Source organism: Stylophora pistillata, chromosome 4, assembly GCF_964205215.1.
Source record: "Stylophora pistillata chromosome 4, jaStyPist1.2, whole genome shotgun sequence".
NCBI classification, from domain to species: Eukaryota; Metazoa; Cnidaria; class Anthozoa; order Scleractinia; family Pocilloporidae; genus Stylophora; species Stylophora pistillata.
The window spans coordinates 22,075,555-22,092,142 of NC_142522.1; the positions used below are offsets into that span (position 1 = coordinate 22,075,555).

General features: G+C 38.3%; 1 protein-coding gene, 3 long non-coding RNA genes and 1 pseudogene across 7 annotated transcripts; 2 read left to right on the plus strand and 3 right to left on the minus strand.

Moving 5' to 3' along the window:
• Positions 1 to 727: 727 nt before the first annotated feature.
• LOC148732881 (uncharacterized) lies at positions 728 to 3,308 on the minus strand (annotated as a pseudogene).
• A 621-nt stretch (positions 3,309 to 3,929) lies between these two features.
• On the plus strand, positions 3,930 to 4,840 carry LOC148732882 (uncharacterized). Its single transcript, XR_016000598.1, has 2 exons — positions 3,930 to 4,133; positions 4,688 to 4,840. It is a non-coding gene; the product is annotated as an uncharacterized LOC148732882 (long non-coding RNA).
• An 892-nt stretch (positions 4,841 to 5,732) lies between these two features.
• On the minus strand, positions 5,733 to 6,686 carry LOC148732883 (uncharacterized). Its single transcript, XR_016000599.1, has 2 exons — positions 6,234 to 6,686; positions 5,733 to 5,828 (listed from the first exon to the last, which is right to left on the minus strand). It is a non-coding gene; the product is annotated as an uncharacterized LOC148732883 (long non-coding RNA).
• A 626-nt stretch (positions 6,687 to 7,312) lies between these two features.
• On the plus strand, positions 7,313 to 8,458 carry LOC148732884 (uncharacterized). Of its 3 annotated transcripts, none has more exons than XR_016000596.1 (3): positions 7,313 to 7,556; positions 7,804 to 7,938; positions 8,204 to 8,458. It is a non-coding gene; the product is annotated as an uncharacterized LOC148732884 (long non-coding RNA). The 3 variants fall into 3 exon arrangements; XR_016000597.1 differs by having other exon boundaries at positions 7,804 to 7,861; XR_016000595.1 differs by having other exon boundaries at positions 7,315 to 7,556; positions 7,804 to 7,907.
• On the minus strand, positions 8,409 to 16,588 carry LOC148732885 (uncharacterized). 2 transcript variants are annotated; one of them, XM_088758638.1, is made up of 10 exons: positions 16,429 to 16,588; positions 15,867 to 16,052; positions 14,193 to 14,446; positions 13,551 to 13,665; positions 12,754 to 12,876; positions 12,031 to 12,153; positions 11,093 to 11,215; positions 10,639 to 10,684; positions 9,794 to 10,078; positions 8,409 to 9,604 (listed from the first exon to the last, which is right to left on the minus strand). In XM_088758638.1, exons 2-10 carry the CDS (start codon positions 15,925 to 15,927, stop codon positions 9,334 to 9,336), a joined length of 1,401 nt encoding a protein of 466 aa, XP_088614764.1. In that variant the 5' UTR covers positions 15,928 to 16,052; positions 16,429 to 16,588; the 3' UTR covers positions 8,409 to 9,333. The 2 variants fall into 2 exon arrangements, with proteins under 2 accessions (XP_088614764.1, XP_088614765.1); XM_088758639.1 differs by lacking the exons at positions 12,031 to 12,153; positions 12,754 to 12,876 and having other exon boundaries at positions 15,867 to 16,587.

The window sequence follows — 16,588 nt, forward strand, 5'->3', positions numbered from 1 at the left end:
CTAAAAAGTTATGTTTTCAATGTCACCTCAGTCAGAATGATTTCCCGCTCATAACGACTGCTTCCGCGGGCTTCACATCGCTTGCCCACGTGAAGCCCTTGTGTTATGCCTAACTTTTTGCCCGCGGTACACTACACCTGGACACCGCATTCGAGTATGCACACTTTATCAGGCTGCTCACATGTTTACTAGTGCAAGCGCAAAAGATTTCTAAGCACCCATGCGTTTTACCTTCTCCTTTCCCCTAGGAAGCACCATCTGCATAATTATGCCGAGATTTTTGCCCACAATTCAACTCATCGCGCATGCTAAAAGTAGCACCTTGTTCCAAGGAACGATATGGTCACGCGAAAACCAAATTTTGCTTCGCTGCGCGCGCTGCTCTAATAATGTTCAATAAAAATAATTACAAGGTTTTCAGTGCACTGTGGGTTATCAAAGTTTTGGATCTGAGTTATATAAAGAAGAAAGGCAAGGATGGAAAAAAAAGGAAAGAAAAAAGACTAGTTCGATGTCGTTGCCAAAACAAAGATTTCTATCTTAGAACTTCTATATACTAACATTTATCAGCCTCAAAATTCGGTTAGCATTGTGGCCTATTTCTTTTACAATAAATTGGTAAAGAATTTGTAAGAAATGACTTTATTTATTAAATTAGCCCCTACCACTTAAGAGAAAATGAAAACATCAATGATAAGCTAGTAATGATAAGCAAAAAGTTGCGAATTTTTGTTGAATTATGCCTCTGTGTGTCGATGAACAAGAGATAGTTTATAATCTCTTAGTGCTCTGAATCTATATGCTTAGTATTCGAAAGGTGGATCGAAAATTTTTAACTTACTGTCATTAAGTGTTTCTTTGACGCTGCATAAAAACCTGCAGTCAGTTAAGTAGATAGTTAACTGAAAAAATCAGGTGTGAGTCACGCATTATGAGTGATTAAGAAAAAAAATGAAGCCTGTACCGTATAGCAGCAACAACTTAAAATAAAACTTTTTCCGCTCGATTCGCTCCACATGTTTTCCATTCCACTTGTTCTGTTGCCGCCTTATAAGAGTTTTTGTACCTCTTTGTTATGCTGTCCAATCGGAGATGACGAATGATATCAAAGGGATCGTTTTCTTTAAAAATTGGTTATGTTCAAGATAATCTGCACCTTCCATTTTCATGACGAGAAAGCATCACACCTCCAGGAGATTTCATTTCAAGCGATCTGTAGTGGCCAAACATCTCAGCACCTAGAAAGCTCTGTTGTTTCGCGCTACCGCAATCTCTTTGGGGTCTTCACGCCAAGTGCTCTCCCTCAAAGTATATCTTTTAAGTGCTTCACTTCATCTCCAGACAGCGCTTTATTAACAACCAGAAGATCTCTCATGTACCCATCAAAAGTCGGATTATCCGTGCTATCTCGTTTCAGCCTAATGTCGAAAACTGTATGATCATTCTCAATCAGGTCTAAACGATCAATACGAACTTTCTGGTTACCTTGTATAGTTCCCTCTATGCAAAGAACTCCCTCTTCTTTTCCCTCTCTGCACCAAGTGAACGCTACGTGCATCCATTCATTAGTGATGATCTTCCTTTGGTTAGGGAGAGAATAGAACACAAAAGGGAATGAGAATCTGCGCAAATCTCTGCTTCTCCGTATTTCCTAAGAAGGTAAATAGCTCTGGATACACACTTGAGTGCCCTATGTGTGTCGTCCTATTTATCAGTTCTACGTATGAATACAAGCACTTACTCGCAACAGAAATAAACTTGAGGACCCCGAAGATTGGCACAAATTTCATGAACTTTCTAAAACAAGATTCTGAACTGATGTGGTTCTGACCAGTCAGAATAGATGTGAACAGGACGACCACTTAGAGGAAGGCTTAAAACCTTTATCCAACACATGATACTAAAGCTGATAGCTCGGATCGGAAGTGCTGGGGTTTCTACGTAGGCACGCTGTGTTCCATTCAAGTACAGTACTTTCCTGCCATCAACAGTTCGATATGAAGCACCATTGTACAAACTTTTTTAATTAATGAAAATAAGTGAGAACATATGTCAATATGCACACCATCCTCTCTACAAGTAGCTCAATGAAATAATGTCACTATTAACTAAAATTATTTAAAAGCGTTTCAAGAAAGGCGGCTTATTGATCCCCTCAGGAAAATAATCGCATTATGAGCTTGTTCAAGAATTTTTTTGTAATTCCTAGAAAAATCAGGGAAAACGCAGAAGCAAACGCCGCAAAGAATAATTGGTAATTTTTGTGGGTACAGCCAAGAGATTTAACAGTTTATAACCTCTAAAAGTCGTTGAATTTATCAGCTGTAAACATTAATAGTTCCAAACGCTTAGATCAATGATTGTAAGCACGAATTTGAACTTTTCACAACAATAGCCTTCGAATATGTTCGTTCTAGCAGAAGAATGTATTCATCCATTTTACCTTATATTTGGATCAGACCCATTGAGTGCCCAATGGAAAGGGAATCCTTTAAATCCTTAAAATAAAAAAAAAAAAAAATGAATACTAGTGTTGTATTATAACGATTTATCAAATTCCAGTGTCACAATGGTAATGGTTTGCTTTAGTATTTAAGATGTTTAAAGTGCGAACGAAATTTAAAACAAACAAACAAAAACAAGAAGTCTAGCAGACAAGCAATTGGACGATTTTAAATAATTCTTGTCTGGTCGTCCGCAGATCCACGAACTACTTGAAGTTGATACTTACAACAGATGCTACAGAGCATGTTTATATACCTTTCGTAAACAAGCCGATTCTTATTTAGTTTCATGCTCAAAATAAAAAGAAGGGAAATAAATCCAGTAATAAGCCTCACGGGTGGTATTGCAGGGTTCTACTGTGGTCGAGCTTAAAGCGGATATAAACTTCTTACATAATACGCGTTTATCAAAACACCTAACCACGCATAACACTCCATCTCCGACCATATTGTCCATACATTTACACATGCAACTCCCGATAGTGTCGTTGCAAGTGGCGTCCACGTGACATTTGGGACTTCCAGTTTCACATTCATTGATATCTTTGTGTAGGTGGAATAAATGATATTTGTCATCCAGGCTTGTACCTTCTCGCTTTCGTAATTATAATGATAAATAGGACTAGTAAAGTGCTATATGGACAGGTTGTTTTCGGGTTGTGAAGCTGGCGAATAAAATAAAAATATTGTGATTCTCTGATCATAAATTAAAATTGTTGAGATTTCGATTTCAAAGTGATTGTTACATGTACTTGTGGCCTGTTTTCCCTTCTTTTTAACCAATCTAAAGTGATCCACGACCATTAAGGGCAAACTAACCATGTCAATATATTGCTCAAACAAACCACTTTTGTTCGTCAACCTACCCAACGCTTATAATTAAATAACTGTTTACTAAAATACGAAATAAGAAATGAGCGAGAGTGGAATGGTAAAGGCGATTTTTCAGGTTGTATATTATTGTATGAAACTCGTTTTAAAGCACACCACCTAGTCATTACAACGTTTGCACAACGCAGACGCCAAGAAATTAAATAGAAGATTGAACTATCCTAGTACATTACGATATAGTTCAAAACAGAAGGTCAACGACAAATTTGCTTCTTTGAACGACTGCAGGATCGCAGAAATGAGCGACGCAGCTGACATTAAGGGAAGAGGGGAGAAAAGGAGTCATATATGTGAACCACCTTACTGTCAAACGTACGGCAGCCCGGCCGATTGGCTTACAGAGTAAGTATGGTTGATCGATTGCGCATGCCTTACTATGACGGTCCGTCACCCGGTTGGTTGGCTTACAGAGTAAGTATAGATGATCGATTTCCTTCACCAAGTTCAAATACCAAACAACCGCTTTAACCAAGAGCCATAAACATTTTAATTCCATTGTCCAAGAGGAAGGAAAATGATCCAGTTGAGGATTTCTTATGTGCTTTGAGGAATAAACAATTTTTCTTGCATAAATTTTCGATCAACATCAAAGAAGGGGCGGTCACTAATTCCTTTTTTTTCCACACACGATAATAGGAAGGGAGAGGCGATTGACTCAACCAATGCAAAGCGAAGGGCGGACTATGATGATCTCGGAAATCAGTAATCCTTAGAGTCGAGTCTCTTATAGAGTTAACAGTAAGTTTTGTCCTGCAATAACATCTGTGATTGGCCTCTCCAAGGGTGTTTTCTCCCTCCATCAACACTCACTTCTTTGCCTTGGAGCAACATCCTTTCACCACTTGTTTCTTGTGATAGTGACTATTGAACAAAAAACTTCAACACGAAGCGCATTAGTTTGTTCTTCCGCGGAATAAGCTTAGTGTAACATTCTAATAATCTTGTACTTGTAAATCTACTTGCATTAAGGCTACTCATTTTTCACCCGGTTCCAATGGGCCATTTCTGCATTACCTTTGGCCTCTTTTTGAAAACAAGGCCTGATGCTCGACCATTCTTCTAAAATGAGATTAAATTGCACTTGAATGAAAACTTATCATCACATGAAACGATAAGCAATAGGACTCGCTTTGAAAAAGAGACCAAAGGTAATTCAGAAATGGGCTATTATGAAACATGAACTTAGCTAGTTGGTATAGAAAAAAACACAGACTGTAAATGTCTTATTCACATATTTAGTTATAATTCTGATATCAACTTTCTTCGTTATTTTATTCCTGCATTCATTTTAGGCCAAAGATTGACAATAAGAGAGAGGAAATATGCAAAGAGGCCCTCGACTGTTGTTAATGTAAACTAAATTATTGTTAAACTTAATAGTTGCACGGTCCCATTAATTAAACGTGTATCAGCTGCTAATAAATGTAAAACAATTGTGATGTGTACGCTGTCTCCATTCAGCTTGTTCGTTAGTTAAAACCCATTCTCCCTAAAGAAGCTCGGCGGGTCATTTTCAAGTTTTCTTTAACAGCAATTTTGAACCTGAATTTCTTGGAATTTCTGTCCACCTTCTTCTATCACAATTTAGCAGTTGATTTTTTTTTTATTTCACTCAAATTGGGAAATACTGGAGTTGAACGACTGAGTAGAAATGACTTGGGGTAGCTAATTTTTGCGAGATCATCATAGTTGTATGATCGAGTCAGTAGAAAGATCAACTTAGATAACTATTTTCACCCTCTTCACCTTTACTTGCCGCATTACACTAAAAAAAATAAAATAAAATCAATAAGACAAAAAAAAAAGACAACAAAACTTCGCCAAATGCTTCCCACCATCGAGATAAAACATTATCACATCTGTAATCACCGCTCTAGTATTTCTGCTATTCCCACAATCACGTACGGTTTCTTTTTTATTATTTCATGCAACCCCCACAGCCTGCAATTGGAAGGCCTACGGCTTGTCCGACAAGTCAGACCCACTTTGCCCTCCATTTTGTCTTAATCTGTTCGAACGGTGTGAACAGAAAAGTCTCAGGCTGTTTTTGAAGGTTTCACCTTTTCGACCCCTTTCTGCGAGAAGCAGAGGTTTTATTGCAAAATAAAAAGGGACGCGCTTGAAACTGCATCAACTCAAATTAACCATATCACATATCAGCTCAATTCATCTGATGCTTCATGCCATCAAAACAAGGAATTCAACTGAATTTCACAAATTCTCTCGTTTCATGGGTCAAGATGTTTCTAAACTTACTTGTACACTCCGATTGCTTGTGGCAAACTGACGGTTGGGGGTTTTACCACTCGCTTGACTTTTAACGAGAAGCACTGAGACTCTGGACTTTTCTCTTTTTATTCTTTCCTACCACAACACTTCAGATCTCTTCTTCTTCTACTCTTTTTCCTTCTCTTCTAGCGAGAGGTACCAACGCTTTAAGTAGGAAAATCGTGGACATGTTTGGGTTAGCTGACCGTGAGAGTTTCCTTAGTGTATCCGTTTATTTTGAGGAAAAAAAGGGGAAACTGGTTGGCCCTCACCGAAGTACTCGACGAGCGCCGAGGAACCAATTGAACGCTAACGGCTGCGCACAGGAATCGCGCACGCAAACAGGAACTTCAGTGTGGGTAGAACTCAAGGTCAGCTTTATCAACGCAAACACAACCACCTGTGAAACTGTCTAACTGTCTAAAAGTCTAACACGGTAGTCAGGAAATCCACGAACTGAGCCAAGAAAATATAAATCTACCAAAACAACACGTAGGTACAAAAAGCAAGGCTTAACAAAATAAAAGGCTTAACAGAAAAAGTCTCAAAATAACAACTTCCAATTTTTACCTCACAACACTGTAACACGAGACGCGATGCACATTTTCATGGCCATTTTTCACCAACAGAAGTTTAAAATGATTTCTACAATCATTATCCTGGCTCTTTGTGATACGAATAAAAGTACAGGATTGTACGGAGTTTGTTTCTTTGAAGGTGGAGACGATTAACTCAGTTGACACTGTAGGAAAATTCAGTGTCGAGGCGTCAGGATTAAGTTGATGAGCCTTCTATGGATCCTTAGGCATAAGATCCGTACGTCTGAATTATCAGCAGGCAGTCAAACCAAAGTCTTTTAGCTTGCAATTGCTCTCATAGAGGATCTCAATGGACTGGTATAGCTGGCAATTTACAATTAAAGTAAGTTCTTATCGTATTCATGTTTAAATGCGAAATAAGCTGATCACGTTTCGGACACTACGACAGCTTCGGTGATCTCTTGAAAACCAAGACTACTCGTTGTGACGTCAAAAAGATATTACTTGAAGTTTCCGTAGCGATATGTTCCCTTCGACTGTGTTTTCATCTGATAGCCGCGAAAACAGAAAGGCCGTGTATGACATCGTGTTTAATGTAACATAAAGGATACCCGGAAGTCGTGAGTTCACACAAATTAGGAAAACTATACTCATACTGGTTTTCAGTATGGAGCCGATCTATTGTTGGTAAAACGTAAGCTCCATTAGAGGAAAAACTACGGCTTGTTCGTGAAGTCAAATGCTATTACGCATAGTTGCGGTAGTAACATGCTCCCTTCGATAGGTATTCAGTTCCACCTGATAGCGGTGAAAACAGGAGGGCCGCATATGATCCCAATTTGTATAAAGTAGAAGGAACGGGTGTCAACGAACAATATCAGAGGAGACCCGGAAGTCGTTCGCTGGCACTGTTACACGAAAATGAGGAAATCTTATTTACGTTGGTTTTCATTACCTCTATTGCCTACATGTATGTATCCAGCCGATATTATGTTAGTAAAACAAAAGCTCTGCTAGTAGAATGCCCACGGCTCGCTTTCGAAGTTAAGAATACCACGCAGGGGGGTTGCGTTAGCAACATATTTCTCTTCAAGGGTATTTTCATTCAAAATGAGATGAAAAACAAGAAGCCCGCACATGATCTCATTTTGTATAAATTTGAAAGAACGGTCATAGGGTATCCTGTCAGAAAAGAACCAGAAGTCGCAAGTTAGAACTGTGAACGGAGAATGAGAAAACTCATATTGACATTGGTTTTCAGTGCATGTATTGCCTACGTTTCCACCCAATCTTATGTTCGTAAAAGAAAAGCTCTCTTAGCAGAGGAGCAAGCTGAGCGGGAATTGCCCCCACTGTGAGTACCAGTTTAAAAATAAGCACATTTCAAAAGTCCTTCAGAAAATATCGTTTACCTTCTATGTTCGACTTTGATTAAATTGATGCGATAATGGGAGTTTTTCGCTGGCACAATATGCTCAGTTTCAGCTTGGAAACCAAGACATGTTTAAAATAAAAAGAAATTGATAACGATAATCCCGGCGGGTTAAGATACTTATAAACATGGAGGGTTGTTACAAAGTTATTTCTTTGTTCAATTTCAGTTTGACGGAGAGGAGCGACTCAGCTCAAACCAGGCGAGGAAAGGCGAACCAGCGAAAGGTTTATCATCAATTTTCATTGTCAGCTGGGTTTGCAAAGATGAGTAGTAAGTCTGGTCCATTGACAGTCTTTCCTAGGTACGATTGCTTGACTAAATTTTAGATTAAATGTTAGCGAAGATTGGCCCATCTACGAAATTCAAATATTTAAACTAAACTCTTTGCCACAACTGTGTTGTGTTTCTTCGTCCTAAGATCTCTATTTAATCATTTAAATGTTTGCATTCAATTGTTGCTGGGTGTCGATTATAGCGCAAGGTGACGCAAAACAATGCTATCTCGGATAAGTTTCGTTCCACACTCGTTTGAAAGGGGCTCTATCATTTTAATCCTTTCTTTCTAGGTTCCAGTGAAAAGACCGTAAGACGGCTGACACAAAAAGTTGAGATGGATGCCGAGAAGCCGTAACTGCTGCTGGTATAAATTGAATTACTAGTGACACCCGATGTGAAAGGGTCACTTTAAGGCTGTGGTTAGCAGTTAAACGTAATCCATGATAGTCATGCTAGACACAACGATAATAAGAACAAAAATATTAATAATAACAATATCATAACTATAAATTTAATCAGCTGCTAATAAAGTTCAGTAAAAATAATTACAAGGTTTTCAGTGCACTGTGGGTTAGCAAATTTTTGCATGTGAGTTTTATAAAGAAGAAAGGTTGGGATGAATTTGATCTCGCTGCCAAAAGAATGATTTCTAAATTTAATCTTTTGAATGCGACATTTATCAGCCTCAAAATTCAGTTAGCACTGTGGCCTATTTAATTCTTTTACAATAAATTGGTAAAGAATTTATAGGAAATGACTTTATTTACTAAATGAGCCCCTGCCATTTAGGAGAAATTGAAAACATCAATGAAAAGCTTGTCCTAGAACATCTATATGGCTATGAACAAGAGATAGTTTATAATCTCTTGGTGCTATGAATCAATTATGCTTAGTATTCGAACTTGTCATTTCACGTTTCTTTGACGTTGCATAAAAAACCCATGCTTTTTCGTCAGTGACGCTGTACTCCTGCTCAAAAGAATTTCATCGAGTGATCTATCTCCGATTTTTATTAACTATCTGATTTTCCACGCGAGACTGAAAAAAGTACATGTGAGTCACCCATTATGAGAAATTTTAAAAAAAAGCAATCAACAACTTAAAATAAAGAGTGTTTTTCCCCTCGATTTACTCCACATGTTGTGGTTGCCGCTTTGAGGCTTGTTGAAGGAGTTTCTATGCTTCTTATGTTGTTGTCCAGTCAGAGATGACGTATGATACCCAAGGGATCGTTATCTTTGAAACTGGTTATGTTTATGCTGATCTGCACCATCCATTTTCATAGCTAGAACGTGTCAACCCTCCTGAAGGTTTCATTTCAAGCGATCTGTAAAGCCCAAACATCTAACCACCTAAAAAGTTATAGTGCTCCACGCTGCCGTTGTCTCCGTTGTAGCCCTCGTTTGGGGTCGTCGCGCCCTTAAATTGTAGCGTTCATGTCTTGTTTCACTTCATCTTCAGATAGCACTTTATCAACCACATAAAGATCCCTCGTGTACCCATCAAAAGTTGGTTGATCCATGCTGTCTCGACTTAGCCCAACGTCGAAAACTGTATGACCAATCAGGTCGACACGATCATTAGAAACTGTCCGATTACCTTGTATAATTCCATCTATGTACAGAATTCCCTCTTTTCTATCTCGGCTCCAAGTGAACGCCACGTGCATCCATCCTTTGGGGATGCACCTCCTTGATCATGAGAGAATAGAACACAGAAAGGAATGAGGCTTTGCTTTTCGCTTCTCAGTATACTCTTCAGTATATTTCCTAAGAAGTTCGATAGCTCTGGAATATACATCTGAGCGTTCTTCCTGTCTCTCCCTATTTATTAATTTATACGTAGGGAAAGCACGAGGTGTATCTTAATTAAATACTCACCAGCGACAGAGATCAATTACATTAACTCCTTGACGACCCCGAAGATTAGCACAAACTGCATGACTCTCATAGATATATATTCTAAACTGATATGGCTTTGACCAGTCAGAATAGTTTCGAACAGAAAGATTACTTGGAAGGCTAAGAACCTTTATCCAACACATGATACTAAAGCTGATAGCTCGGATCGGGAGTGCTGGGGTTTCTGCGTAGGAAGACTGGGTTCCATTCAAGTACAGTACTGTCCTGTCATCAACATTTCGATAGGAAGCACCATTGTACAAACTTTCAGTTCATGAAAATAAAGGAGATACATGTGTCAATATATATCCATGCCACAGGAGACTATGCAGAATCCTCTGTACAAGTAGCTAATTGAAATAATGTCACCATGAACTAAAAGCATTTTTAAAAAGCCTTTTTGAGAAAGGCCGTTATTGATCCCCTCCAGAAAATATCCGCTTTATGAGCTAGTTGAAGAAGATTTTTGTAATTCCAGTATAAATCAGGGAAAACACAGAAGTAAACGCGGCAGAGAATAACTGGTAATGTTCTTTGGGTACAACCAAGAGATTAAACAGTTTATAGTCTCTTAGTACATCGCATTCTCGAAAAGACTATCAAATCTTTCATTTGTGAAAACCACCAAATTATGTCCTGTATTTAGAAAGACCTAATTCATTAAAGATAGAGTTTTGCGCATCTTTACAGCTTTGGGTAGATTCAGGCTAAACATTAATAGTTCCAATCGCTGAGATCTATGATTGTAAGCACGAATTTTGAACTTTTCACAAAAGTAGAGTTAAATGTTTATCCTAGCAGAAGAATGCATTCACCCATCTTACCTTATATTTGGATCAGACCCATCGAGTGCAAAATGTAAAGGAAATCCTTTGAAATAAAAAATGGATACTGGTTTTGTTTTATCACCATTTATCAAATTCCTGTGTCACAATGGTATTGGTTTGCTTTACTATTTAAGATATTTGAAGTGCGAACGAATTTTAAAAGAAACAAAAACAAGAAGTCTAGGAGACAAGCAATTGGACGATTTGAAATATTTCCTGTCTTATTGTCGGCAGATCCTCGAACTGCTTGAAGTTGACACTATTGAAAGATGCTACAGAGCATGTTTATATACCTTTCGCGAAGAAAAAGATTCTTATTTACTTTCATGCTTCATAAAAGGGAAATAATTCCAATAATAAGCCGCGTTGATGGTATTGCTGGGTTCCACTGTGGTCGAGCTTACCATGGATATAAACATCTAATATAATACTCATTTATCAAAACACCTACCCACGCATAGGAATCCATCACCGACCATATTTTCCTTACATTCACATATGTAGCTCCCGATAGTGTCGTTGCAAGTGGCGTTCACGTGACATTGGGCACTTCCGGTTTCACATTCATTGATATCTGTATGTAGATAGAATAGATAATATTAAGCATCCAGGCTTGTACCTTCGCGCTTTCGCAATTATAATGATAAATAGCACTAGTTTAGTGCAATAGGTGTAAAAAGTTTGAAACGAGCTGAAGCAGCAAAAAACCTGAACTTATAATAAAAACTTTTTTTTACCGAGGATGACACATTACAGCTACAGTTAAGAACTTGCAAACTTGTGGCCTCCCCAAAGATATGAACTAATTCATAAATATTAAGAAAAATAAAAGCAGTTGAAAATGGTAAAAACAGTAAAAAACAAAAAAAGTATAAAAGTGTAATATTAAATGTAATATTAAAAAAATGTCAGACGATTTCAAAAAATTATGAATCATCACTTGGGCCGGATATTTACATGAGTTATAAGGCAAACGTGGGCCTCATGGATTCTCGAGGAGAAGGTTGATTTAATGAAATCAACGTCCTTCCACTGTTAGCTTTCCGCCCCCATGACATTGTCCACAAAAATAAATGTTCAGATGAAAGGTTCGACTAAATTTAAGATGGTTTAGTACACGGTTTTGTTAAACAACGGCCCTTACTATTTGAACACTTCACACACGTTACCAGATACTCTCTAGAGTGAGAAACAACAAAAGGTGGGTGGATGTATTGTTAGTATTCCAGCATTCCGTTGTAAAAGTGGGTGACACTGAGTTCATTTTTGAGCACCACCCAGAAACGTATAGGATCTTCACAAGAAACACTGGCAACTTAATAGAGCGACAGGATAACTCTAACAGATAAAAAATGTTGCAAAACAAAAACACAAAATATCGGTTCTTACTACTGCACTCTTTGCCATCTCCCGAAAATCCAGCTTTACAAGTGCAAGTAAATGAGCCCACAGTGTCGTTGCAGTACGCGTCCGCCGAGCAGTTATGCGTTCCAAAGGAACATTCGTCCTCATCTTCAAAAAAAACAATAAGACTACCTTAACTAACAATTGAACACCTGAGAATTATGCTCTTAGTAAGACTTCTTTTACATCATTCTCTCGATGTTATTGTAGTTCGAAAAAAGGTACCTGGCAACTCAAGTCCGGGTCGCATTAGAGCGAAATATAATACTTGGCAATTTTTCGCAAGCCAAAAATTTTGCAATTTCCAAATTTTTGCGGCGGTTGCATCAAATTACTATCCTCTGACCAAAACTTCACCGATTGACGCATACGTACGCTTCCATCACAAACCAAACCTTCTCTATTAATAGATAAGGGAAAATGCTTGCTTGAATTACTGGATAAGAATGTTCTGGATGTTTTGCGTAAGATGACAGCTTAATGATTAAAAAATCAAGATTGTTTGTTTGCCAAAATTTCAAAGCCTCCGAGGCAGGACATTGGCAAGTTTTTCGAGTTGGGGGTCGTACTTGTTTTACGCTACTTTAAAGTTCTAGTGCGACCTGGGCCTTAGTACAACGATAAGGTAACTTCTAAAAGTAAAATATGTTAAAAAAAACACACACACACACACACCAAGAAACAGAAAACAAAATATCGATTTCTCACTATTGCACTTTTTGCCATCTCCCGAAAATCCAGCTTTACAAGTGCAGGTAAATGAGCCCACAGTGTTGTTGCAGTACGCTTCCTCTGAACAGCCATGTGATCCAGAGGAACATTCGTCCTCATCTTCAAAAAAACAATAAAACTACGTTAGCTAACAATTAAACACCGGAGGATGATGCTTTCTCTAAGACTTCTATTACATCATGATCACTCTCCCGATGTTATTGTGGTACGAAAAAAGGTACCACGCCAATGGTGAACGGCGAAGACCAAACTGCTGGACCATTTCACATCAAGAAATACGTTTCCATTTTCAAAAGGAAAAGTTTCATGTTTGAGGGAAACGCAAGTAGTAAGAACGTAATAACCGCGTTTGGTTTTTCTGTTCTTTCATGATTGTATGGCTGTGTCTCACAAGGACTGGGAACTACCGAATTCACGAATTTGATTGGTTGAAATCAATATTGAAAGCGATCTAGATTTTCCCATCTAGACCGGCATCAAGACCGGTCTAGAAAAAAAAGGTACAAAGAATAGAAAAACTTGGCATATAAGACACAGTCATAAAATAAACATCTTATTAACCGAGCTAGGTCGGTCTGTACGGGAGAATCTTGACCGAGGTCGCTGGTCAAGATTCTCCCATACAGACCTCCCGCTCGGTTAATAAGAACTAATTAAGGAAAAGAGTGACAAAGGAAAGATACAGTCGATTTTCTTAGTTTTAGATCACTGTATGCAACGCTTTACGTTGAAGAGGTGCATTTCAAAGAGTATCCAGCAATAATAACACAAACCTCTTTCGCAACTTTCAGTTCGAGTCCAATTAGCAGGGCAAACGCAACGGGTTTTTCCGTGAATATCTGGTACACATGAAGCAGCTGGGGGACAGCGAGAAGTGCCACAAACCTTCTGTTGAAGACGGAAAAGATAAAAATGATTTCTGCTGATACTTCATCGAAATAAATAATCACATCATTTTTTTGAGAAGAAATTACATGTGCTACGGTTTTCTAAGAAATTAAAATTGAAAATTTCCCAAAGGTTTCTAGACGGCTGAGTGAAGATTTCTTTAACTCCTACCGGCCGATAGTAGTTTACGTAAAAACAGTATCCTGTCATGTTAATCAAGTGAATGTAGTTTTAAAAGTGATGAATTGTACGTTTGAATTCTTCTTATCCACACTCATCCAGGCCATACTGGTTCACGCGTTAGATACTGCTCTTACACCAAAACCTACAGCACCTCTCCTGAGAGTTCTCTAAGTTTTGTGAATTCTAGAGCTATACAGAGAACAAACCTCGGGTGAGTTCATATCCGCTTTCTAAACTATACATTTGTCTTTTCTATATTCAAGAGAGGATGCCTAAGATGCTAAGGTATATATAGACACAGCACTGCAGTTATCAAAAAAATAAAATATACGCAGTATACCAACCATAGTTGGATGATAGGAGAAGCTTCTCCTACAAATGAGATGTTCAGGATGTTGGAAGTGATCAGAGTCGCTGAGTTTACATTCTAATTTGCCGCTGGTATCTGAGATTCCAAGATTGAAGGATAAACAGGAGTCCTCAGCATAACACCTCACTTCACACTGATCTTTGTTATCAACCAGAAAGGACTTAATGACATGTTTTTCGAGGTAATTGTCTTTTTCGGGTTGAACAAACTCCAAAATTCTGCACGTTTCTGATAATGAAAAACATGAAAAAATTCTAAACGAAAGGGAACACAAGTTGTTTATAAAGACATTAAACAAAAACAAACGTGAAGCAATAACCAAGGCAGCTTTTTATGCCACAGGGCTCCGGCTGCGTTACAGCAATACACATCGATTCCATGTTTGGGCAAAAATTGCACCCTTGCTTCTGATTGGCATGCTTTTTTTAGACAGTGTAGGGAAAGTTACACGCTTCTGAGTCATAAGCTTCTGCTTAAATACAATAATAATGCGTTTTTTTTACTGCACGATACAATGAAGAACGACTCAGTTTCTAGTCGGACCTAGTCAATTGATTTATTGAAATACTGTATCGCACAACTTAAGAACATGCTAAGAACGCTTTGGGCCCAAATCGAAAAAAAAAAATGATAACAATTCAAAAACGTTCAGCCTCTGCCATTAAATTAGACGTTCTTGTAACAAAAGAGCGTACGTGCTGTTTCGTAGGAAAATTGTCGGAAATAAAGCTGTTGGGGCCTGCAATATTGTGTATTTTACTTGAAGTTATAAACAGGTGATTTCAAAGAAATCATTAATTATTTAATAAGCTTGAACTGAAGAATTATTCCCGTGCATTTTAATGAGTCAGGATGTTTACTGTGGAAGCTTCAAAGGAGTTGTGTTTAAACTCACGACTTTCCGTCAAAAAGTAAGATAATTTTTCGGAAAAGTGTTTCTTAAAAGCCTTTTGAAACCTGACACGAGAGTTGCTTGCAGACGTTTCGCGCATGATTTGAGGTTATGCAAATAGGTGAGCGCCGAAGACCACAGAATTCCCGGTTGCCTTAAATTTAAGTTTATCTATGTAGGAAGGGATGAACATAAGATTCTTATTTTTGTATCACTCACAATCTGGAAGGCTAGAAATTCAGCCAGATCAAATTCCCTTCAAAAGCATGCGTGTATCTAATCATGAAGAACAGCTAAATAATAATATTAAAAGTCAAAGAAATTCAACAATTTTTACCATATTTCGAGTAGGCTAAGAATTTACGAAAAACAAGTGAGGTACCACCTTCAGTTGATTTCAATGTTGACATAAAATACTGCAAACAAATAACAATTTTCGCGCATTCGAGCAGGGAGTACACTGAACGTGAAAAATTGCAATCCCTCGTTTTAAAGAAGCAATACATGCACCACATCTTTTAATTTCAGTCCAAATAGACTCACGGATCTGCAACGACCGCTTTATTTCTGAGAACACTAATAACTACCAAAGGAAACGTCGCTTCTATGTTGCTGGGCATGATTTTTGTAATTTTTTTTCCTCCGAGCTACTTAAAAGACACTGTAAACCATAGCTAGTGGAATATTTGGTATCACAAATGTACACGAGAATTCACCGAACGCTCGCACAATCTTTTCGTCTAGACTAAGTCTAACCTTGCGCAAAGACGTGTGAAATGAAGAACATCTTCCACAGAGCAACAACTGTAGTGAACATGATCACAACTTCACCCTTCGATTTGGAGAAATCCTTTCAGATACTGGCTGAGCTTCTAATTCTTTTAAAACGCGTTTCGTCACTCTCGAAGAGACCAACAGTTCTGCTGCGTCCGTGCTTGCAACCTGGCTTTTCAAAATAAAATAATAGCGCTGACAGGTAATGACAGCTGTAAATTACGTTTTGTTGGATAAAACTACAACAGAACCCCGGTAAATCGAACTCAGTTAACTCGAACCCCTCTGTAACTCGAACTAGATCCGACGTCTCTCGACCCCATTTTTTTCAGTCATTAACTTGAGCCATTTTTTTGCAGCTATCGCAGAACTTTTATATCTGATCAGCCCACATGAGAGGAAAAGCTCTTGCAAATCACCTTTAAGAGAGCAACAGAAAATCTAGTCGAAAGGAAGCCCAAGACCTTTGAAAGCGAGTGTGCACGTGTATGAAAACATGAGAACTACTGAGAATTTTAGACAGTTCATAATCTGTTCAACGCACTTGTCGCAAGGAAAGCCGTTGACACCGGCGGTTTCCTGTTGCGAGGAAGGCCCTCCGAAAAACCCTACCGTAGGCCAAATATGTTCAGTTTCAGTTGGAAACCGCATGTTATTAATAAAAGAAAAAAAAATAGGCAGTCTATGACCGCATGTATTTACGG